Raw genomic sequence first — 17,152 nt, forward strand, 5'->3', positions numbered from 1 at the left:
TTAGCTCTTTTTAAAGCATCAGAACCCCAACATGTAGAGCAATGGCAGCAGAAAGCTGGCCCACTCTGGAGGGAAGGGAAGGGAGACAGGGAGGAGCCTGGGAGGGAGGCTTCTGGCCCCCCGTCATCCCCTCTGGCTGCCACCTGCCTCCCGGGGCCAAAGACAGCACCCACTGCTCCACACCACCCCTCTACCCCGACACTGGCTTTGTCGTGCAGTTTGGGGGCCTTCCAGACAAGAAACACCAATAACCCGGGGAGAAGTGGTGGTTACACCAGCCACTTGCTTACTGGGCGAACTGATAGGCATACCTCGTTTTATTGCATTTCATGGATATCGTGTTTTTCTAGAAATTGAAGGCTTGTGGCAACCCTGCGTTAAGTACGTCTGTTGGTGCCATTTTTCCAACAGCGTTTGCTCACTTCATGTCTCTGTGTCACATTTTGGTAATTCTTGCAGTATTTCAAACTTTTTCATTATTATTAGATGTGTTACAGGAATCTGTGATCAGTGATCTTTGACGTTACTATTACCTCTCGCTGATGGCTCAGGAGATGGTTAGCATTTTTTTTAGCAATAAAGCATTTTTAATTACGGTATGCACGCTGTCTTTTTAGACATAAGGCTATTGCACACTTAATAAAGTGTAGTGTAAACATAACTTTTATAGGCAGTGGGAAACCAAAACATTCGTGTCCCTCTCTTTATCACCGTGGTCTGGGATGGAACCCGCAGTATCTCTGAGGTGGTCCTGTACTTACTTTTTCTAGGCCTCACTTGCCCCATCCAGAAACTGGGGCTATGTAGGCTAACTACTTCATAGGATTGTGTGAGGATAAAATGAGATGCTCCAGACAAAGCACGTTTAACAGTGTTGGCAGGGAGCCAGCCCTCGGTCCCGTTAGGACCATGCTCTCTCTCTCTCTGCCCCTGGGTGGCAGGAAGTGTCTGAGTGCAGAGTTGGGTGTGTGGGTTTACACTCTATGGCCCTGGGGATCCGTGCACAAGACACACACACACACACACACACACACACACACCTATACTACAAGGGGCAGGAGGAGCAGTAAATCCCTTCCTGAACTTGAAGTTGATTTTATGTGCCTCACCCGGGCCGGTGGGTGGGAGTTGTCCCCAGAGGGAAGACGTCCCTGCGCCCCTCATCTGCTGTGGATGAGGTACTTGGGGCCTTAACTGCTCATCTGCCCTCTGTTGAGCTGTGGCACCAAAGACCCTTTGGGTCCCCGGGCTGAATCGAGCAGACCAGTTGGCTGATGGAGGCCCTGGTACTGAGACGCCCTCGGAGGGAGCAGGGAGGGCAGGGGGTGAACGGAAGATGCCGCCAACACTTAGCGAGTGTCCGCCCTGGCCAGAACTCTGCTGTGGCCTCATGTGCTTGTTAGGACTTAGTCCCCATTCCAGCCCCTCGGGGAAGAGGAAAGGAGGGAGGGAGCAGCTGACTACTTGCTCAAGGTCACACCCAAGGAGGCAGGGAAGCGTATTTACACTGAGGGAAGTCCAAGCTCCCAGGAGCTGCACCAGGAAGCCTCGGTTCTCGCTCACCCAGGCGGGGTCCCTGGCTCAGGGCCCGGAGCTGCCTACAGTCCGGGGTATCACCTCTTCCTCACCCTCAGGATGGATGCCCACCCCTTATCCTGACCCTGCCCAGCGAGACGCTGCAGGGGACCATCTCTCCCCAGGCTGCCACCACAGACTGCGAGTCCCCTAGCTGTGCCGCTGTCGCCAGCACCCATCCTCCGTCTCTGCAGAGAGAGAACATCCCCCCACCCCTGGCTCCCGACCAGTCGCCCCCCCCCCCAACCTAATCTGACAGAGGGCAGCTAGGCCGGAGGTGCCAGCACAAAGGCCACCCACATTTATACGTCCAGCATGGACCTTCCCCCAAGCCCTCTAAGTCCAACTGTCCACTGGCTACCACTGCTTGGAGGTCCCAAAGGCACCTCGCACTCAGCTTGCCTCAGACCAGATCTGAGATCTTCCCCCAAACCAGGACCTATGGACTCACCCTCATCACCGCCTCATCCTGCCTTCCCCAAAGTCGGCCTACCACCATTTTACCTCCTGATTCATTTCTCAGATCCATACACCTCTCAGCGTCTGCACTGCCACCATCCTGGTCTAACCCATCACTGTTTCTCACTGGGACCAGTATAAAAATCCATCCTGTTCACTCAGGTCCATCTCTAACCCCTGGCCACTGAGCAGCCAGAGGGCCAACATGGCCACAACCCCACGTAGAACTCGACATGGGCTTCTTTGCTTTTCTAGCATCTTTGCCATGGGCCCGTCAGCACTGCATGGTCTGGTCCTGCTGAAACCCTCGCTTTGAGCTAGTCTTGCCTTATTCACTGTGCTCCAGCCATACTGGCCTTCTCTTGGTCCCTGGAACACACCATGCTCCCTCCTACCCCAGGGCCTTTGAACAGGCTACTCTCACTCTCTGGCTGGAGTGTTTTTCCCTCGTCAGGAGGATGAGAGTGTAGTACTTTATGTCTCGGAGAGGCACAGCAGCACCCGTAGTCACAACCCACCAGGAAGCGGGCGGGGAGCACTGAGGATAAAGCAGAGAAACAGCGACGCTGTGGGGAGAGAACACTTAAGACCACCCTGACAAGTGGGAAAAATGGATGCTTTCCTCTTGGTGGTCACCATACTGGCCTGGAGTCAAGGTCTAGCAAGATCACCATCTCCTGGTACACTCCCTGATATTTTTTTTCCAGCAGGGGAATACATTCTTGACTTGCCTGGGTGACTATCTTGACCCAGGGAAGGCTGAGGAATGAGCAGGAGAAGCTGCCATGGTGGATTCAACTCATACCAATGGAGGAGTCCGGATATTCATCATGGATCACCTTTGGGGATTTCCTTATTTCTCTTCACTGGCACTCAGTGATAAACAGGGCTGGTGGACTAACTCTACACCCATAGATGAGTGCACTCTGCCTTAGCTCCTGACAGCCATATGACTGAGTCCTGGCCAGTGAGACCGAAGCAGAAGTCTGATGGGGGTTTCTGGGAAAGAAGCTGGTGCCACCTTCTTCCTGTCTTCACCATGGGTGGGATGTCTGGAGCCATGGCAGCCATTTTGCCACCATGAAGTACTAAGCACAAAGAAAGGCCACAAGGATCACAGAGACTAGGCCTTGATTGACATGATGGAGCCACTGATAAATATGAGAAGCCACTGTCTTCCAGAATTCTTGCCATTTGCTTCAACCCTTTTAGTTTAGATTTTCAGTTACTTGGAATCAAACATGTTGTTCACTGACTCAAAACTGTGATGAGGATGTGAGGCAAATTCAGAAATGCATCCTGGGCTTCAGGGAAGTGGGCTTTGGAGAAAAATCAAATAGAAATAGTCCCTCAGCAGAGGCTTTTAAAAGGGAAGAATGCTCAGGAGGGATGCTAGTGTCTCAGAAAAGGAATCCCAGAAGTCAATCTCTGGTAATCCTCATGAGAAACAGGGGAAGAGTCATCGTAAAGAACTAATGTAGCCGCACAGGGACCTCTCTGATGAACTTCAATTTCAAAGCCACACCCAGGAGATGGAAGGAGGCATCATAATGGTGGATGAATCCAGAAGTGGGAAGCCTGTCAGGATGAAGCCCTAAAAGAACAGGGCCCATGGGAAGCCTCCCTGAACAATTCACAAGGGGCCTTAGGATAGAAGCTTGGCTGTGGGCAGCAGGCAGTCCTAATGGTAGAAGTTTGTTTGTCTTTATCAACCCCCAAGCTGTGCTGGCTGCTCTGCTCCATGGAGTTGTCAGTGGCCCAGGCGCCCTGATGCTCTGACTTTCTAGGGGGCCACCCTCCTCTGCAAGGTTTGAGACGGCTGTCACCATGGCTGTCACCGAGATGGCTGTCACCACCAGCCAGGGGTTGGGGGGGGAGAAGGAGGGGCAGGCACAGTGCTTCCTCTTAAGGACACGACTCCATTGCACAAATCACTTCTGCTCACCTCCCTTCAGCTAGAACTGGGTCATATGGCTTAGCTGCAAGGGAGGCTGGAAAGGGGGGCTTTACCTGGTGGTCACGGGGTCTCTAAACCTCCTCTTTCCAAGGAGGAAGCATGAACCGAGCATGGGGGCAGCCAGCAGTCTCTGCCACTGTGTCGGGAATCTGAGGTCCGGAGAGTGTGTCTTGGGCAAGGTGACACAGCTGCTAACAGCCCAGGTCTGCCTGACGTCACAGCCTGAAACATCCCCCCACGCCCTGCAGCTTCTCCTCACGGCTGAGACCTAACTCCTGGGGCGCTGCCCCTGCCCCCAGCTCATAGCAGCCTGATTCCAGGACCTTTGTTTCTTTATTTAGGTCTCTTTCCCCCAGTGCAGGGAGGCAGGACCATACGGGGTAGAGGAATGTGGCTTTGGGGCCTGATGAGTCCTTGGACATGACATGAGCAGGTGCAGGGGATGAGGGTGCTGAGTTCATGAGGCAAAGCTGAGGCTGGAAAGAGTCTCATCAGACAGTCAGGGTCAGGCCGCAGCCCAACTCCCATCCCCCACCCACCCCCCGGGACTCTAAGAGGCCTGACTTGAGCCTTGCCCCCATCCCACCCCAGTCCCTTCTAGCCCATCATCTAGTTTTATTTTCTTTATAGTAAAATTATTATTTCGTGTGAAATTATGACTTGCTATGTGTTGGCTGCTTGCTTATCGTCTGCTTCCTCTAACCAGATTGTAAGCCCTGCAGGAGCAGGGGTCTTGTCTGCTGTCCCCTGCTGTGTCCCCTGCACCTGGCACTCTGCCATGAGAGCCTCATCAAAGGCCGAATCAAGTGAGGGGTGTGGGGCTCAGGTCACCCTCATTCTCCCCCCACTGCTCTGCCTAGCCTGGTCTCACACACACCCCTGAGGTGTATGGGGACTGGTCAGTGGGAAGGGGGATCAAGGTCAAGGGCACTGTCTGCCTCACGGAGGGGGCATAGCAGGGGCCCTTGCAGCCCCCAGAGGTGGCACCACAGGAAGGGAAAGGGCTTCTTCTGAGACTGAGATGAAGTCCTTGGGTTGTAAAAGAAGCCAAGAAGTCTAGGAGCTTCCCAGACCCTGGAGACTAAGGTCAGGGAAACCTTGCTCCTGTGGGATCTGGAGGTGCTCTCACATGGCAAAGGTGAGTTTCCCTCCAAATCAAATGCACAGCTGAGGAGGGGCCCCCACTGTGTAATTCTGTTTCTGGCTCCTGACACCTGCATTACCAGAAGCTCAGGGAGTGTTCTACCTGGAACACTGGAAAACTCCTAGTCACCCCTGAACCCCAGCCAAAAGGCCCACTCCTCAGTCAGTGCCTGATTGATTATTGATGTCTGTGAAGACACGTGAACAAGGCGGGCTCTGGAAGTCAGACACTGGCTGCACCGGGCATCAGGGCTCTGAATGCTCACAGCCATTGATGGATTGTCTGACATTCTCATCCTTTCCCCCTTTTGGTTGGATCTCAGGAGCATGCATCGAGCCTTCCTCAGCCCCCATTCAGGAGTCCCATATCACAGCCAACATTTCCATGGGATTCCCTGAGTGCCTTCAGGCCTTCAGAGCCCACACTGTCACCCACCCAGCTCTGGCCACCCAAGCCCCGATGGACAGGCTTCCCCTGCCTGGGGGAGCAGGGCCTGGTACCTGCTTGTTCAGGAACAGGTCCCTTCCCAGGAGGCATTCCTCCCTGCTCAGCAGGACCCCGTCCCGACTCTGGGGTTCTCTCCGGCAGCAGGCCTCCGGCACCTCGCCACTCTCCAAAGCCAGGAGTCGGAAAACTGATGCAAACTTAAAGTCTTCAGGCCCGTTGACCCCGCAGCAACCAAACTAGGAAGAGAGCAAAGAGAAGGGGGGATGGGAGCTGGACCCAGGTATGAGGGTGCAGAGACACACAGCCACTTCAAAGGCCACTGTGAAGCGGCGGGCCGGGGCGGAGTCCAGACCCAGGTGTGGGTTGGCTGCACCAGCTCCTCCTGTGCAACCGTGGGAAAGTCACTCAGCTTCTCTGAGCCTCCAGCGTCCTCATCTGTAAAGTGAGGGTGGTGGTAACCACTCCTACCTCACCGGCACTTAGCACTCAATAAATAGTTGCTATGATTACTATCATCGATGATCGTTACGATTGCTTGAGGACTCAAGACGGGGAGAGCAAACAGGCTTCCTCCTGAGTCTGGACTCTGATGGATGGGCAATGGCTGCCAGCATGCCGTGCGAATGAGGGCTCCGAGGCCCGGTCTGGGCTGGGTGGAGCAGTGCCTGAGTGATCACCGATGTCTCTGCAGACACGTGAACAAGGCGGGCTCTGGAGGCCAGACACTGGCTGCACCGGGCATCAGGGCTCGGACTGCGCACAGCATCCCCGGGGCCACTCACCGTGATCATGACGGAGTTCCAGGTGGCAGAGAAGACGTCCGTGTCGTTGTTGCCCTGGTAGTGCTTGGTGAGCTCCTTGGTGAAGAATTCGCGGGTGAGCTGGAGGCAAAGGGAGGGGGCAGGCTGAGATCTACAGCAGCTTGACAGGGCTCCCCTCCCTGGCCTCTCCATCGATCTGCTCCGGGGGAGGGAGGGGGAGGGAGGGGGAAGGCCTCAGGGTCCTGGTACCAGTGATCCTCCTCCTAGGCAGCTAACCTGGGGCAGGCCCTCACCTCCAACCCCAGGACCTGCGGCCTCCCTGCATCGTCAGATCCCCGATGTGAAAATGCAGTCTACCCACACGGGCCTCAGCAAGCCTGAGGCCAGGGCCACCTGGGAACCTCCACCGGCCCTGCAGCTCCTCCCAGAGGGAGGGCTGGTCCACAGGGGGGCGCTCGCCCCTCATGCCACCACCCCCCTACCCCCACCCTGAGCTGTTCCTCAGACAGAGCCAAGTGGATGCACTGCGTCCCAGGCCCTGAAGAAGCCACCGTGTGAGAGGTATGACCCTGCTCCCTGCTGCAGGGAAGGGCGGGGACCCGGGTGGTTGGAGCCTCTGTGATAAGATCGTCTATGGGGGCAAGTTGCCCAAATTTCGTACTTGCCAGGGTCTTATCCAAGAAGGCTGTGTCCTGTTCTCCTGCATGGCACACATTCTGTGCTGGGGGGACAGCCTCTTTGACTATCCTCAGACTGTCAGATGACAACTGCTGGGCCACAGCTGGGCAAGGTGTGGAATGGAAGATTCTAGAATCAGGTGTGGGGTTGCACCAGATGCTTGGGAAGACCAGAGACCCTTAAGGGCCCTCTGACTCTGACCTTCTGGAAAAGCCCTTGCAGGGAGAGGCTCACGGGGGTCTCTCTTTGGGCTGTGGGGCCTTGCTGGGCCGGTGGGTTGTGATTTGGGCTGGAACTACTGGATGAGAGGGCACTGACTCTATGAGACCCTCTGGGGAGGGAGGGGCTGGCCATGAATGGGGCCGGAGCACAAGGGGCCCAGTACGTACGTTTTCCCTGAAGATGAAGGCCAAGATGGCTGCCGAGAGCTCCGCCAAGAAGATGGTCAGGATGAACAGGAAGAACTGCAGAGAGAAGGGGGCAGGCTCGTGAGCCCCGAGGGCGGGTGGGAAGGCGACAGGTGACCGCTTGCCGAGGCGCCCTTCCATCTGTCACACAACTGACGCAACGTACTGATTCTGAAAGACTGAGGAACTTAACTGCCATAAGCCAGACATTTTCCATAATAAACACACCAACAACCCATCTTTGGAGCCAACAGGGTTGTCTCTCTCCTGGATCCTGTCTCTTCCGGTCAGAAGGTTTCTGTCACTTTATCCTCATCCCAGGAAGACCCCAGTCATATATCTTCCCTGACTTTTCAGTGCTAACAGCAGCTGCCCCATAGAGGTCCCGAGGTTTCTCCAAACTTCTTGGTCTGAGGACTGCTTTCAGGGAGAGCTTAGGATGGAGAGTGAGGTGATCCGTCCAGGATGCAGACATGAAACATCTCCTAGACCTGCCAAAGGCTTTGTTCTGTTTTTTTCAATGTCCAAACCCAAGGAGAGCCCCTGGCTTAAACAGATCAGCCAGCACAAGGCGTGCATTGTTCACTCCTTAGCCACAGGGGCGGGGGGTGGGGGGGAGGTCTCGCCAGGTTCAAGCCCATGGTCTCTAGTCTCATAGAGGCTTGCTTGGCAACAGAACCCGACACCTGTCCCACGGTCTCTTTTCTGTTTAGCCCCCATTTCCACAGGGGAGGAAACAAGCCAGAGAAGGAGAATAACTTTCCCTTCCAAAGGTGTGCAGCTCAAAAATTTGAGACCAAATCCTATCCTCTTAATCCAGCTCCATTCAGAGCACCACGCTACCCCTTCTCTCTCTCTGCTGAAGAGCACAGTTCAGGGCTGGCCTGGCAGTGGCTCTTCTGAACCCTGGGGCTCTGGTTCCAGCAGGTCAGGGGCAGCCTTGCTGTAGTCAGCTGTGTGGGGTGACCTTGGACAGAGGTTGGGAGGCAGAGCTCCCTAACCAGAAAGGAGAGTGCCAGAGGGACACCTGCATCCCGGGCAGGCTGCCCCTGGCCCCGATGCCCATCCCATCCCCTTCCACTTCCACGAGCTGGTCCTTGGGCTGAGAGGTATGTTCCCCACCTCTGCAGCCTCTCATCCCTGTGACAGTGATGGAGGGCCCTGGCAGGGCTCCTGGCATCTCCATTTGGCTGGTGACAGACGGTCATCCGGTTCTCTTTCACATGGCCTCCACGGAGCCCCGCCCCGCCCTCTGCCCTCTCGGTGGAGTTGCTGGCAGTCCTCAGGCTGGCAAAGAGCGGCCTCAGAAATGGTTTCCACCCCAGCGACACGACTGAGCTGTCTCTGCCTATCAACCTCGGCTTAGACAGTTATAAACTATGGATGAGACAGAACTCGTGAACTCTGCGTGCCCATCACTCTGGGAGCCTGCGTGCGCTTTCCAGGGGACTTAGCACCGTGTCAGCGAGAGGATGCAGGTGAAGCGCTGTGCACGAGGCTGGCATGATGTGAGCACAGCTCAGATGGTGGATCAGAACCAGGAGGAAGCATGGCCTTCCTGGAGACAAGGGCTGGCATGGGCGATCTCCGGAAAAATAACAACAGCTACAATCTATGCGGTGCTTAACACCTAAGCACTGTGGCTCTTACATGGGTGATTTCATTGAACCCTCTGGGCAGCCTGGAGTAGCAGCTGCTGTTATCAACAACACCTCTGTTTTACTGATGGGGAAACTAGAACCCTGAGAGGGTAGAACTTGACCAAGCTGGCCCAGATGGGATAAACACAGGAACTCTTGATTCCAGAACACAGCCTCCTAACACCATGTTATCCTGGAACCCAGAAGAGCCTCCAAGTCTTAAGACTTTCAGATGGCCTGCAGGGTCTCTTGTGGATTGACACCAATCCTTTTGCTTTCACATTTATCAAATGCTTATATGTGCCAGGAACAGAGTTAAGCAAGATGCACATTTTCTTACTGAACCCTGATCACAACACTATGGCTGGGAAGGAGGTATTATTATCTTTATTTTACATATGAGGAACCTGAAGTTCAGAGAGGTTAAGTAACTGACCCCAGGTCACACAGCCAGGAAGTGGCAGAGCAGGGATTAGAACAAGGTTTTTCTGACTCCAAAGCACATGTTCTTACCCACACCTCTGAGACTACCTCCTCTCTGTTCCTTCATTCTAGGGCTGTTTATTGAGCACTTAAAGCTGTGCCAGGTACTGTGCTAGGTACTGGTAAACAAATACACCTAAGGCAGATGTGGTCCCCATCCTCATGGAGTTTCCATTGAGCCAAGGTTCATGATTCATGAAATGAAATTCATGAGATGAAAAACATAAGATTCATGAGATGAAATTAAAGAATGAACCTGGTAACTCATTGATGGGGAAAGCGGGCCTCCCCAGAGGAAGGGGGTCTGCAGATCTCCTGGCCATTGCTCCTGCCTGGAGCAGGTCTCCCCAAGCATGGGGACTGAGGGGTGACATGAGTGTGTGAGTTTAAGTCACCTGAAGGAAAGTGCAGGGCTTTGGGGCCAACATCAGTAACAATGTCACTTCTGCTAACTTCTCCGGCATGAAATAATTTCCTCCTGCTTGACAGGATTACTACCGGTTATTTGGAGGGGTTCCTCCTGGACCTGGCCACAGGGCTGATGCTTCCTGGGGCTTCCCCTAACCAGGGCCTTTCCCAGGGTTTGTTTGCCTTGAGTTAATCTGACCTCATCCCATTTGCCTAAGGACACATTTGCCAGTAATTCCTGAACATCAAATTTATCACACTTTGCTTAGGCTCAGAAAATTAATCAAGGGGTAAAAACTGCTATTTTGCCTACTAGTGAGCATTTCCAGACTTTTCTAACCTATCTGCCTACAGCATGTCAGCTTTTAGTTCTCATTTCTAATAATATTTACCAAATTTACACACTTCATGAACAATTCAGCTCATTTATCACTTTTAAATTACACTCATCTCTTTTTGCTGTTCTCTTACAATTTAGCATGTCTTGGTTATAAAATATTTTAAAAATGTGAATCTTTCAAAAAATGGGTTAAAAACATTCCTTGAACTAGTTATATAGCTGAGCAGCTAGAAAAAGGGGATGCCACACAATCTCACCAATAGGCTGAAATTGTTCCATGGTACGTGAAAATGCTGTAAAATTGATCAACAGGAGTGTTTGGAAAACGTGTTTTTAGAAGAGTTGATCGTTAGCTGACATTAGACTCATTGTCCCCAGGGCTAAGGGTCACTGGGACCCCTTGGGGTTTAGCCTCAGAGCGAGGCAGAGGGGTGCCCAGCTAACTCCTATCCCCAGGCCTCCTCTCTCTGCAAGCCTTTAAAGCCACAGTTCCAGAGGTGACTAAAGTCACCCCCTCTTGGCTTCTCTCAAGATAAGTCTTCCCTCCTTCCCTGAAGGGCAAGGAGGTGGCTCAGACTTCTTAAAAGGATGCAGTGGCCGGGAGGGGTGAGACCTGGGGCCCCTCTTCAGCTGGAACCATCACACAGCTGAGTCCAGGTTGGAAGAGAAAGCGGTTCTTCCTATTTTTCATGAATCTTTCTGAAAACCTTCCAGAAGCTGTGGTGGCCCTAGAAACATGCTAGCATGCATACCACACACACATTCAACACATGGGTACAGGCACACACATGGAGGCCCTGACATATTTTGCACATAATTTTGGGTGAGTTTTGGACCACTTGAGTCCATTCCAGGTTAGGAGGCTCTGGATCAGCCCTGGTCTGAGAGACAGCAGACCTGAGTCCAAGACTCCCCTGGCTTTGACCTGCACTGTGACCTCAGGGTTGTGTGTGTTAGGGTTCTGAGAGAGAGAGGGGAGGGGAGGGGAAGGGGAGAGAGGGGAGGGGAGGAGAAGGGGGAAAGGAAGCAGGGGAAGTAAAGAAAGACAGAGGCAGGGAGAGGGGGCAGAGGCAGGCGGGGGAGGGGGGGTGGTCCAGGAGAAGGAGAAGGAAAGGCAGCAGGCACAGAAACCAAGAGATCAAGAGAAAGGCAGAGACAGAGAGACAGGAAGACAGAGGCAGAGAAAGAGCGAGAAAAGAAAGGGAGAAACAGACATAATGAGGCTGAAGAGACAAAAGGGAGGAAGGAGGCAGAAGAGGGGATGGGAAGGGGTGACTTCAAGGTTCGGTGGGCACACCGGCCACAGCCGGGACTCAACTCTCTCTCAGGGGACTTGGAGCAAACCTCCTCCTGCCCCGGGGTCTCAGCCTTCTCCCCTAAGCACTGGGGAGAGCGATGTCTTGTCCAGCTGGCAGGCTCTGCGGGAGCCACTTAGCTGGAGAGGGCTTGCGAGGCCTCCAGCCTGCTCCTGGCCCAGAGCCCCAGCCCAGCTTCCTGTCTTGGCTTCAGGGATGAGCCCATTAACGTTGGATGGCCCTGGGAGTGGGCAAGATGTAGGGTGGGCAGAGGAGGGATGTAGGAAGGGAGCTCTGGTGTGTCCTGGGACCCATACTCAGCTCCTTTCAAAGCCCCCAGCTCCCCAAGCCCAGACTTTTCCCTGCACCGTCGGACACTGTACAGAGCTCTCCACCAGGGGGCGCCCTCGGGTTTCTTTGTTTCTCTCCAGATGGAAAGCTTGCACTGCTGCCCAAGGCCAGAGGGACCCAGGGCGCCTGTGTCACACACATCACAGCTGATTTCACGTTCTCTCTGTGACACGAATGGGGAGTCTACAGTCTGCTCTAATCTGGGGAGGAGACATTTGTGCCAGATCTCTGCCTCCCAAAGCCACTGGTGCCGGCTCATAGGCAGGAGTGGACAGACGCCTTGAAAGCCCACGTCACTGACCAGCCCACGTCTCCCTATCACTTAACCCCCGACCCACCCAGCTGCTCACCCATGAGGAGCGTCTGCAAGCTGGCCCATCCACGCACACGCTTTTCTAAGCTGGGCCGTTTTTAACCTACCCTCCAACAGGACTGCGCTCTACCCGGTTTTCCTAGCCCCGGGGGCACAGGACCTCGTAGGAGAGGAAGCCCCATCACCAAGGCCAGGGAAGTAAGCAGAGGCCCAAAGGGCCACAGCCCATGTGAACACAGAAGACCAGAGAAACAGGATATCCACCGCTTGTCTTGTTTGGCTCCAACCTATAGCTGAGCTGGTTCGCCCCTCACTTAACGAGAAGACACTAAAGCTCAGAGAGGTTAAGAAACTAGACCGGAGTCACATCATTAGTTACGAGACAGAGCAGAGTGCACACAAGCCCAGGCCTGCCCAGCTCATCCTCGTGGGCTCGCCTGCCTCTCACCGGCCTGTCCGCCAGGGAGGGGACGGCCACTCGGCCCCTGATGCATCTATAGCACCTAGTGAACTACGTGGCCTGTAATAGCGGGTCAAGGACTGTTTATTTAATGAATAAAGGCCTTTCAGAGGTCATATCATTTCTATTCTAGAAGTGGAAATGCGAAAGCCGAATGATTTATCTGATAGCTATCTTAGCTCTTTTACCACAGAGTTATATATTCGAGGTCTTATAAGCAAGTAGAAAGCATCACGAGTCAACGTTCTCAGCTGACCCTGCCTTGGAGAAGCCTGGCTGTCCAGAGCTGGAGGCCAAGGTCGCTGTCCACCTGGGAGAGGCTCACCCACACGGCAGGCACGGGTCCAAGCGCAGATGCATATAAGAAGGGCTGGTGGTCCTCCCGCTCCTGGAGGACGGTCTACTTGGCTCAGACCTCAGTGTGAGTCCCCCGTAGTGTGGATGCAGGGCCCCCAACGCCCAGCCCGGGGCACCCATGGGTGGGGTGGAGGATGGGGTACTCACCAACAGCAGCAGACACTTGTTCTCCCGGACGGCCCCGCAGCAGCCCAGGAAGCCGAGCAGAAAAAGCAGGCCCCCCATGGCCAAGAGGATGTAGGCGCCCGTGATGAGCAGGGGGTTGGCGGCCACGATCTCCCGGAAGCCGGTGGGGTCCACCATGACCCAGATGCCGATGCCCAGCAGGCAGGCCCCACCCAGCTGCTCCCCGGGGCCAGTCAGGAGAGGGGAGAAGAAACAGGCAGACACGGAGGTTAGACACTCCACACACACACATGCCATTTCCCTGAGCGAGGCCCTGGGGCAGGGGCGCCGAGTGCCCGGTGGACGGGGCAGAAACTCCATTTGCTGCTCGAGTCAATGTCCTGGCAGTGTTTTCCTCTGCTCTGAATTCCCCTACTTACCCTGACCTGCGGTGTGTCACGCAACCTCCAGATCCAGTCTCTGACCCACGCCCCGCCTCGGGCTGCTGAGAACCATGTCCTGTAGAGTTTATCTGCCACTTTTATATTCTCCTTAAATTTTAGAGCTGCTGGGTGATGAGGTCATTCAGTCCAACCTTCTGATTCCACACTGAGCCCCAGAGGGGACCAACGAACTCACCGAAGGTCACACAGCAAGTTCATGGCAGAGCCAGGGCTGAACCCCAGGCCTCCCTGACTCCAGCCCCAAGGACCCTCACCAAATCCATGAACATGCTCTGACACCTATGCTGGGAAAACACAGACAAAAGCCATCCTCTTTGTCCTCAACAGGAGCTCTCAGGTGGGTTGGGGTCACCACTCTCACATCACATTCTTTTTATGTTTTTATCTCCATGGCCCTCGTCTCCATGCCTTACTTATCTTTGGAGAGAGGCAGCTTAGTTCAGAGAAAGGGCTGTGCCACTTATTAGCTGTGTGACCTTGGGTAAGTGGCTTAACCTCTCTGAACCTTGGCTTCCCCATGGTTAAAAGAAGATACTGTTTCCCACCTCCCAAGGTGGCCCCAAATAAGAAGAAAGGACAGAACGGACGTGAAGGTGCTTAGCAGGGTTCAATAAACATCCGTTCCATTGGTCTTGGGCACAGACCAGTATCGGAAACAGACCTGTTGCAGGAGAAACCATTTGGCATCATCAGATTTTAAAGGCTGAGAAGTGTTTGAAATCCCCGTGTCGTGGGAGGACCTGAGGAATGACAGAAAACTGCTGAGCTTTGGCTTGGCTGAGGGGTCTGTAAGCTGGGGGAAGAGCTGGATGGTCTGGGGCAAGAGGCGATATTTTCAGGTGTGGTGGTGGGAGGGGGGAAGCAGAGAGGCCTGAGGGACCCAGGGACACCCAATGACAGAATCTACATTTTTGCCGTCTGCTGTGCGACGCCCTTCTCCTTGGTCTCCCCACAAACGTCCAGGGAAACCTCCTCATAGCTGTTAGATGTTTGGGGGTTTAATAATTGTGTGCTGAGTTCTGCTTCAAGGGCGGGGCTCAGGCATGAGCTGGGCGGCCCAGGATGACTCAGCCCCATTTCACCTAGGGACACTGGGGCCGCCGAGGGCCACCCAGCTTGGAAGTTGGGTCTAGAATTCAAGTCTGTGGGGCTCCCTGCTCTTCAGGATTAGGGGCAGGGGAGGGAATCCAGGAGAGTTGCTGAAATGTACAAAAAATAGATGGTGACAGACAGACCGACAGAGTCAGTCTTGACCAGAAGAGGCCTCTCTTTCCTAGTGACCCTGCCCTGGGGGACATTAGTAGATGTTTACTCATCGAGGTCTTGGCTGCACTAAGGTCAAAGGTTGAGGTGGGGTCACGGGATGAGCGTGGCTCCGCTCCTGGGAGAGGCCATGGGTCTGAGCAGAGCAGGTGGGCTGTGTTACAGGGCGCTGGGCTGGCCACCTGAGCCCCCAGGGCCTCTGTCCTTTCACGCATAGAATCCATAGGTTGGATGGGGATGGAGCCGACACATTCCAGGCACTTCCTAAACTAATCTTGCTTCATTTGCAAAAAACCTGTTGAGGGAGGAGATTAAAGGATGGAGATACTGAGGTTCAGAGGGGTGAAATGTGTTTCAGATCACATAGCTGGAGAGATGCAGAGCTGGGCTTTGAACCCAGGTCTCTTGGTCCCAGAGAGGTTTCAGATTTCATCAGGTGGCTCCGTCAGCTCCGCCCATCCAGCTCCGATGTCCGTAACTGCTGCCCTCTGATCACCCCCATCCTCCTTCCCCCTGCCAACTCCCTACCAGGGGCCAGATTTCAAGACAGTAGCCAGGACTAAGGCCCCTATCTTTTCTTTTCTAGAGTAGCTGAAGCATCATCCCAGGGGCTGTGCAAAACGTCTCTCCTGTGATGGTGGGCTCTAGGAGTGGGGTGGGCACTGCTGGGGGCCTCCCCGCCGTGAGCCCCCAGCTGGGCAGGTAGAGCTGCTTCTAGCACTGGCCCCTGTTCCTGTTCCTGGGCCTCAGCCCCACGTGACTTTCAAGCAGCAGTCAGTCCTGCCCACCCCGCAGAGGCCTGGGGAGACCCCGGGCATGTTCCAGGAATACTTACAAATATGAAGAAATTGAATACAAACATCAGATACTTCATGCAGCTCAGACAGTCACCTTCCATGGTGCTCCCCCTACAAAACAGCAAGTCCCTCTCAGTCTTCCCACTGGGGGACCCCATCCAAAAAGAACTCCTGCCCCTCCCTCCTCTCCTCCTCCTTGGGGTGTCCCAGTGGCCAGCTTGCCCTTGTAGCCGATGGGGGAAGAGGGCAGCTGACAACAACCTCCTTATCACAGGGCTGGTGCTTTGCCCTGTGAGGCCAGAGTTAGGAGTGAGAACTCGAGAGCCAGCCTGCCTGGGTTCAAGCCCTGTCTCTACCGTTCATTTGCTGTGTGGTCTTGGGCAAATTACTCTACCTCTCTGAGTCTTACTCTCTCCAACTTGAAAATGGAGATTAAAAACAGAAGCTTCCTCCCCAGCAGTGTTGGGAGGATTAACTGAAATAATGCAGAAATACGCTTAGCAGGTACTCAGTGTGGCAGGTGCTCAGAGGTGTGACATCAGAATGTTACTTGATTACAGACATGAGCCTCCTATTTGGTAGAGGAGACACTAAGGCTCAGGGCCTTGAGGGACTTGCTAAGGTCCTAGAGCAGGATCAGAACCCAGGCCCGACAAACTACCTACCACCCCACATACCCTCCAACTCGAAGGACCTGTCCAGTGAGGAGGGGTGTTTCAGGGAAAGAGCTGCAGGCACCTCCTGGGGCCCCAAGCCCCCAGATGCTCCCCTGCCCTGACTACCTCTATCGTGAGACCTACAGCATCCCACCTCCCCCTGGAGTCTCCCCGTCCCTACCTAAGAGTATGCCCATGGTAGCGGGTCACTGAATACAATTCTATTCAACAAACATTTATTGTGCAATGACTGGATGCCAGGCACTGGGGCTTGAAAACAAGATGTAGCCCTCCCCCATGCCCAGTGGAAGCAGATGGCATCTGCTATCTCAAGTCATCCCTCAAGGTGCACAAGTCACGGTCATATTCAATATACAATGTTCAATATTTCTACACTTTCTTCCTGACGGCCCTGGGCAGAGGATGGGCAGACCCAGGAGGGCCTACCCCTTCCCTTGTTCCAGGCCCCATCCTCCCAGCAGCCAGTGGAGGGCTGAGATTCAGTGGGGACCCACGGGTATGGCGGGCCTGTTTAGCTAGCATCTCTTGGTCCATGCCACGCCCACCAGTTGTTAAACCATTATCCCTGATGGTGGGTCATCCTTGTCTCTTCATCATGCCCAAGCCCAGGTTCTCTTCCTCCAGAACAGGTCCCCACACCAAGCCACCAGCCCTCCTCTATCTCCTCCATCTCTGACCTTCTAGAAGCAGCAACTAACCTGCATCTAAACATGGCAGTTCCAAGCATGGGCTCTGAAGTCAGACATACCTGGGCTCCAATCCTGACTCGTC

At 54.3% G+C, this 17,152-nt stretch overlaps 2 protein-coding genes across 6 annotated transcripts in view; one reads left to right on the forward strand and one right to left on the reverse strand.

Annotated features, from left to right (window-relative positions):
* Positions 1-5,629, forward strand: part of TP53I11 (tumor protein p53 inducible protein 11) — a 30,407-nt gene extending 24,778 nt beyond the window's left edge. The window contains exon 8 of the mRNA XM_082342350.1: positions 2,742-5,629. Coding sequence (XP_082198476.1) covers positions 2,742-2,773 — 32 coding nt within the window. The 3' untranslated portion in view covers positions 2,774-5,629. The remainder of the gene's footprint in view (positions 1-2,741) is intronic.
* TSPAN18 (tetraspanin 18) overlaps positions 1-17,152 on the reverse strand; it is a 182,404-nt gene that overhangs the window by 5,192 nt on the left and 160,060 nt on the right. For all 5 annotated transcript variants that reach the window (XM_082342346.1, XM_082342342.1, XM_082342343.1 and 2 more), the window contains 5 exons: positions 15,743-15,815; positions 13,223-13,417; positions 7,411-7,485; positions 6,365-6,463; positions 5,636-5,818 (listed from right to left, as the gene is read on the reverse strand). In XM_082342346.1, coding sequence (XP_082198472.1) covers positions 5,636-5,818; positions 6,365-6,463; positions 7,411-7,485; positions 13,223-13,417; positions 15,743-15,805 — 615 coding nt within the window. In that variant the 5' untranslated portion in view covers positions 15,806-15,815. The remainder of the gene's footprint in view (positions 1-5,635; positions 5,819-6,364; positions 6,464-7,410; positions 7,486-13,222; positions 13,418-15,742; positions 15,816-17,152) is intronic.

This window comes from Balaenoptera borealis, assembly GCF_965194805.1.
Source record: "Balaenoptera borealis genome assembly, chromosome: 11".
Taxonomy (NCBI): domain Eukaryota; kingdom Metazoa; phylum Chordata; class Mammalia; order Artiodactyla; family Balaenopteridae; genus Balaenoptera; species Balaenoptera borealis.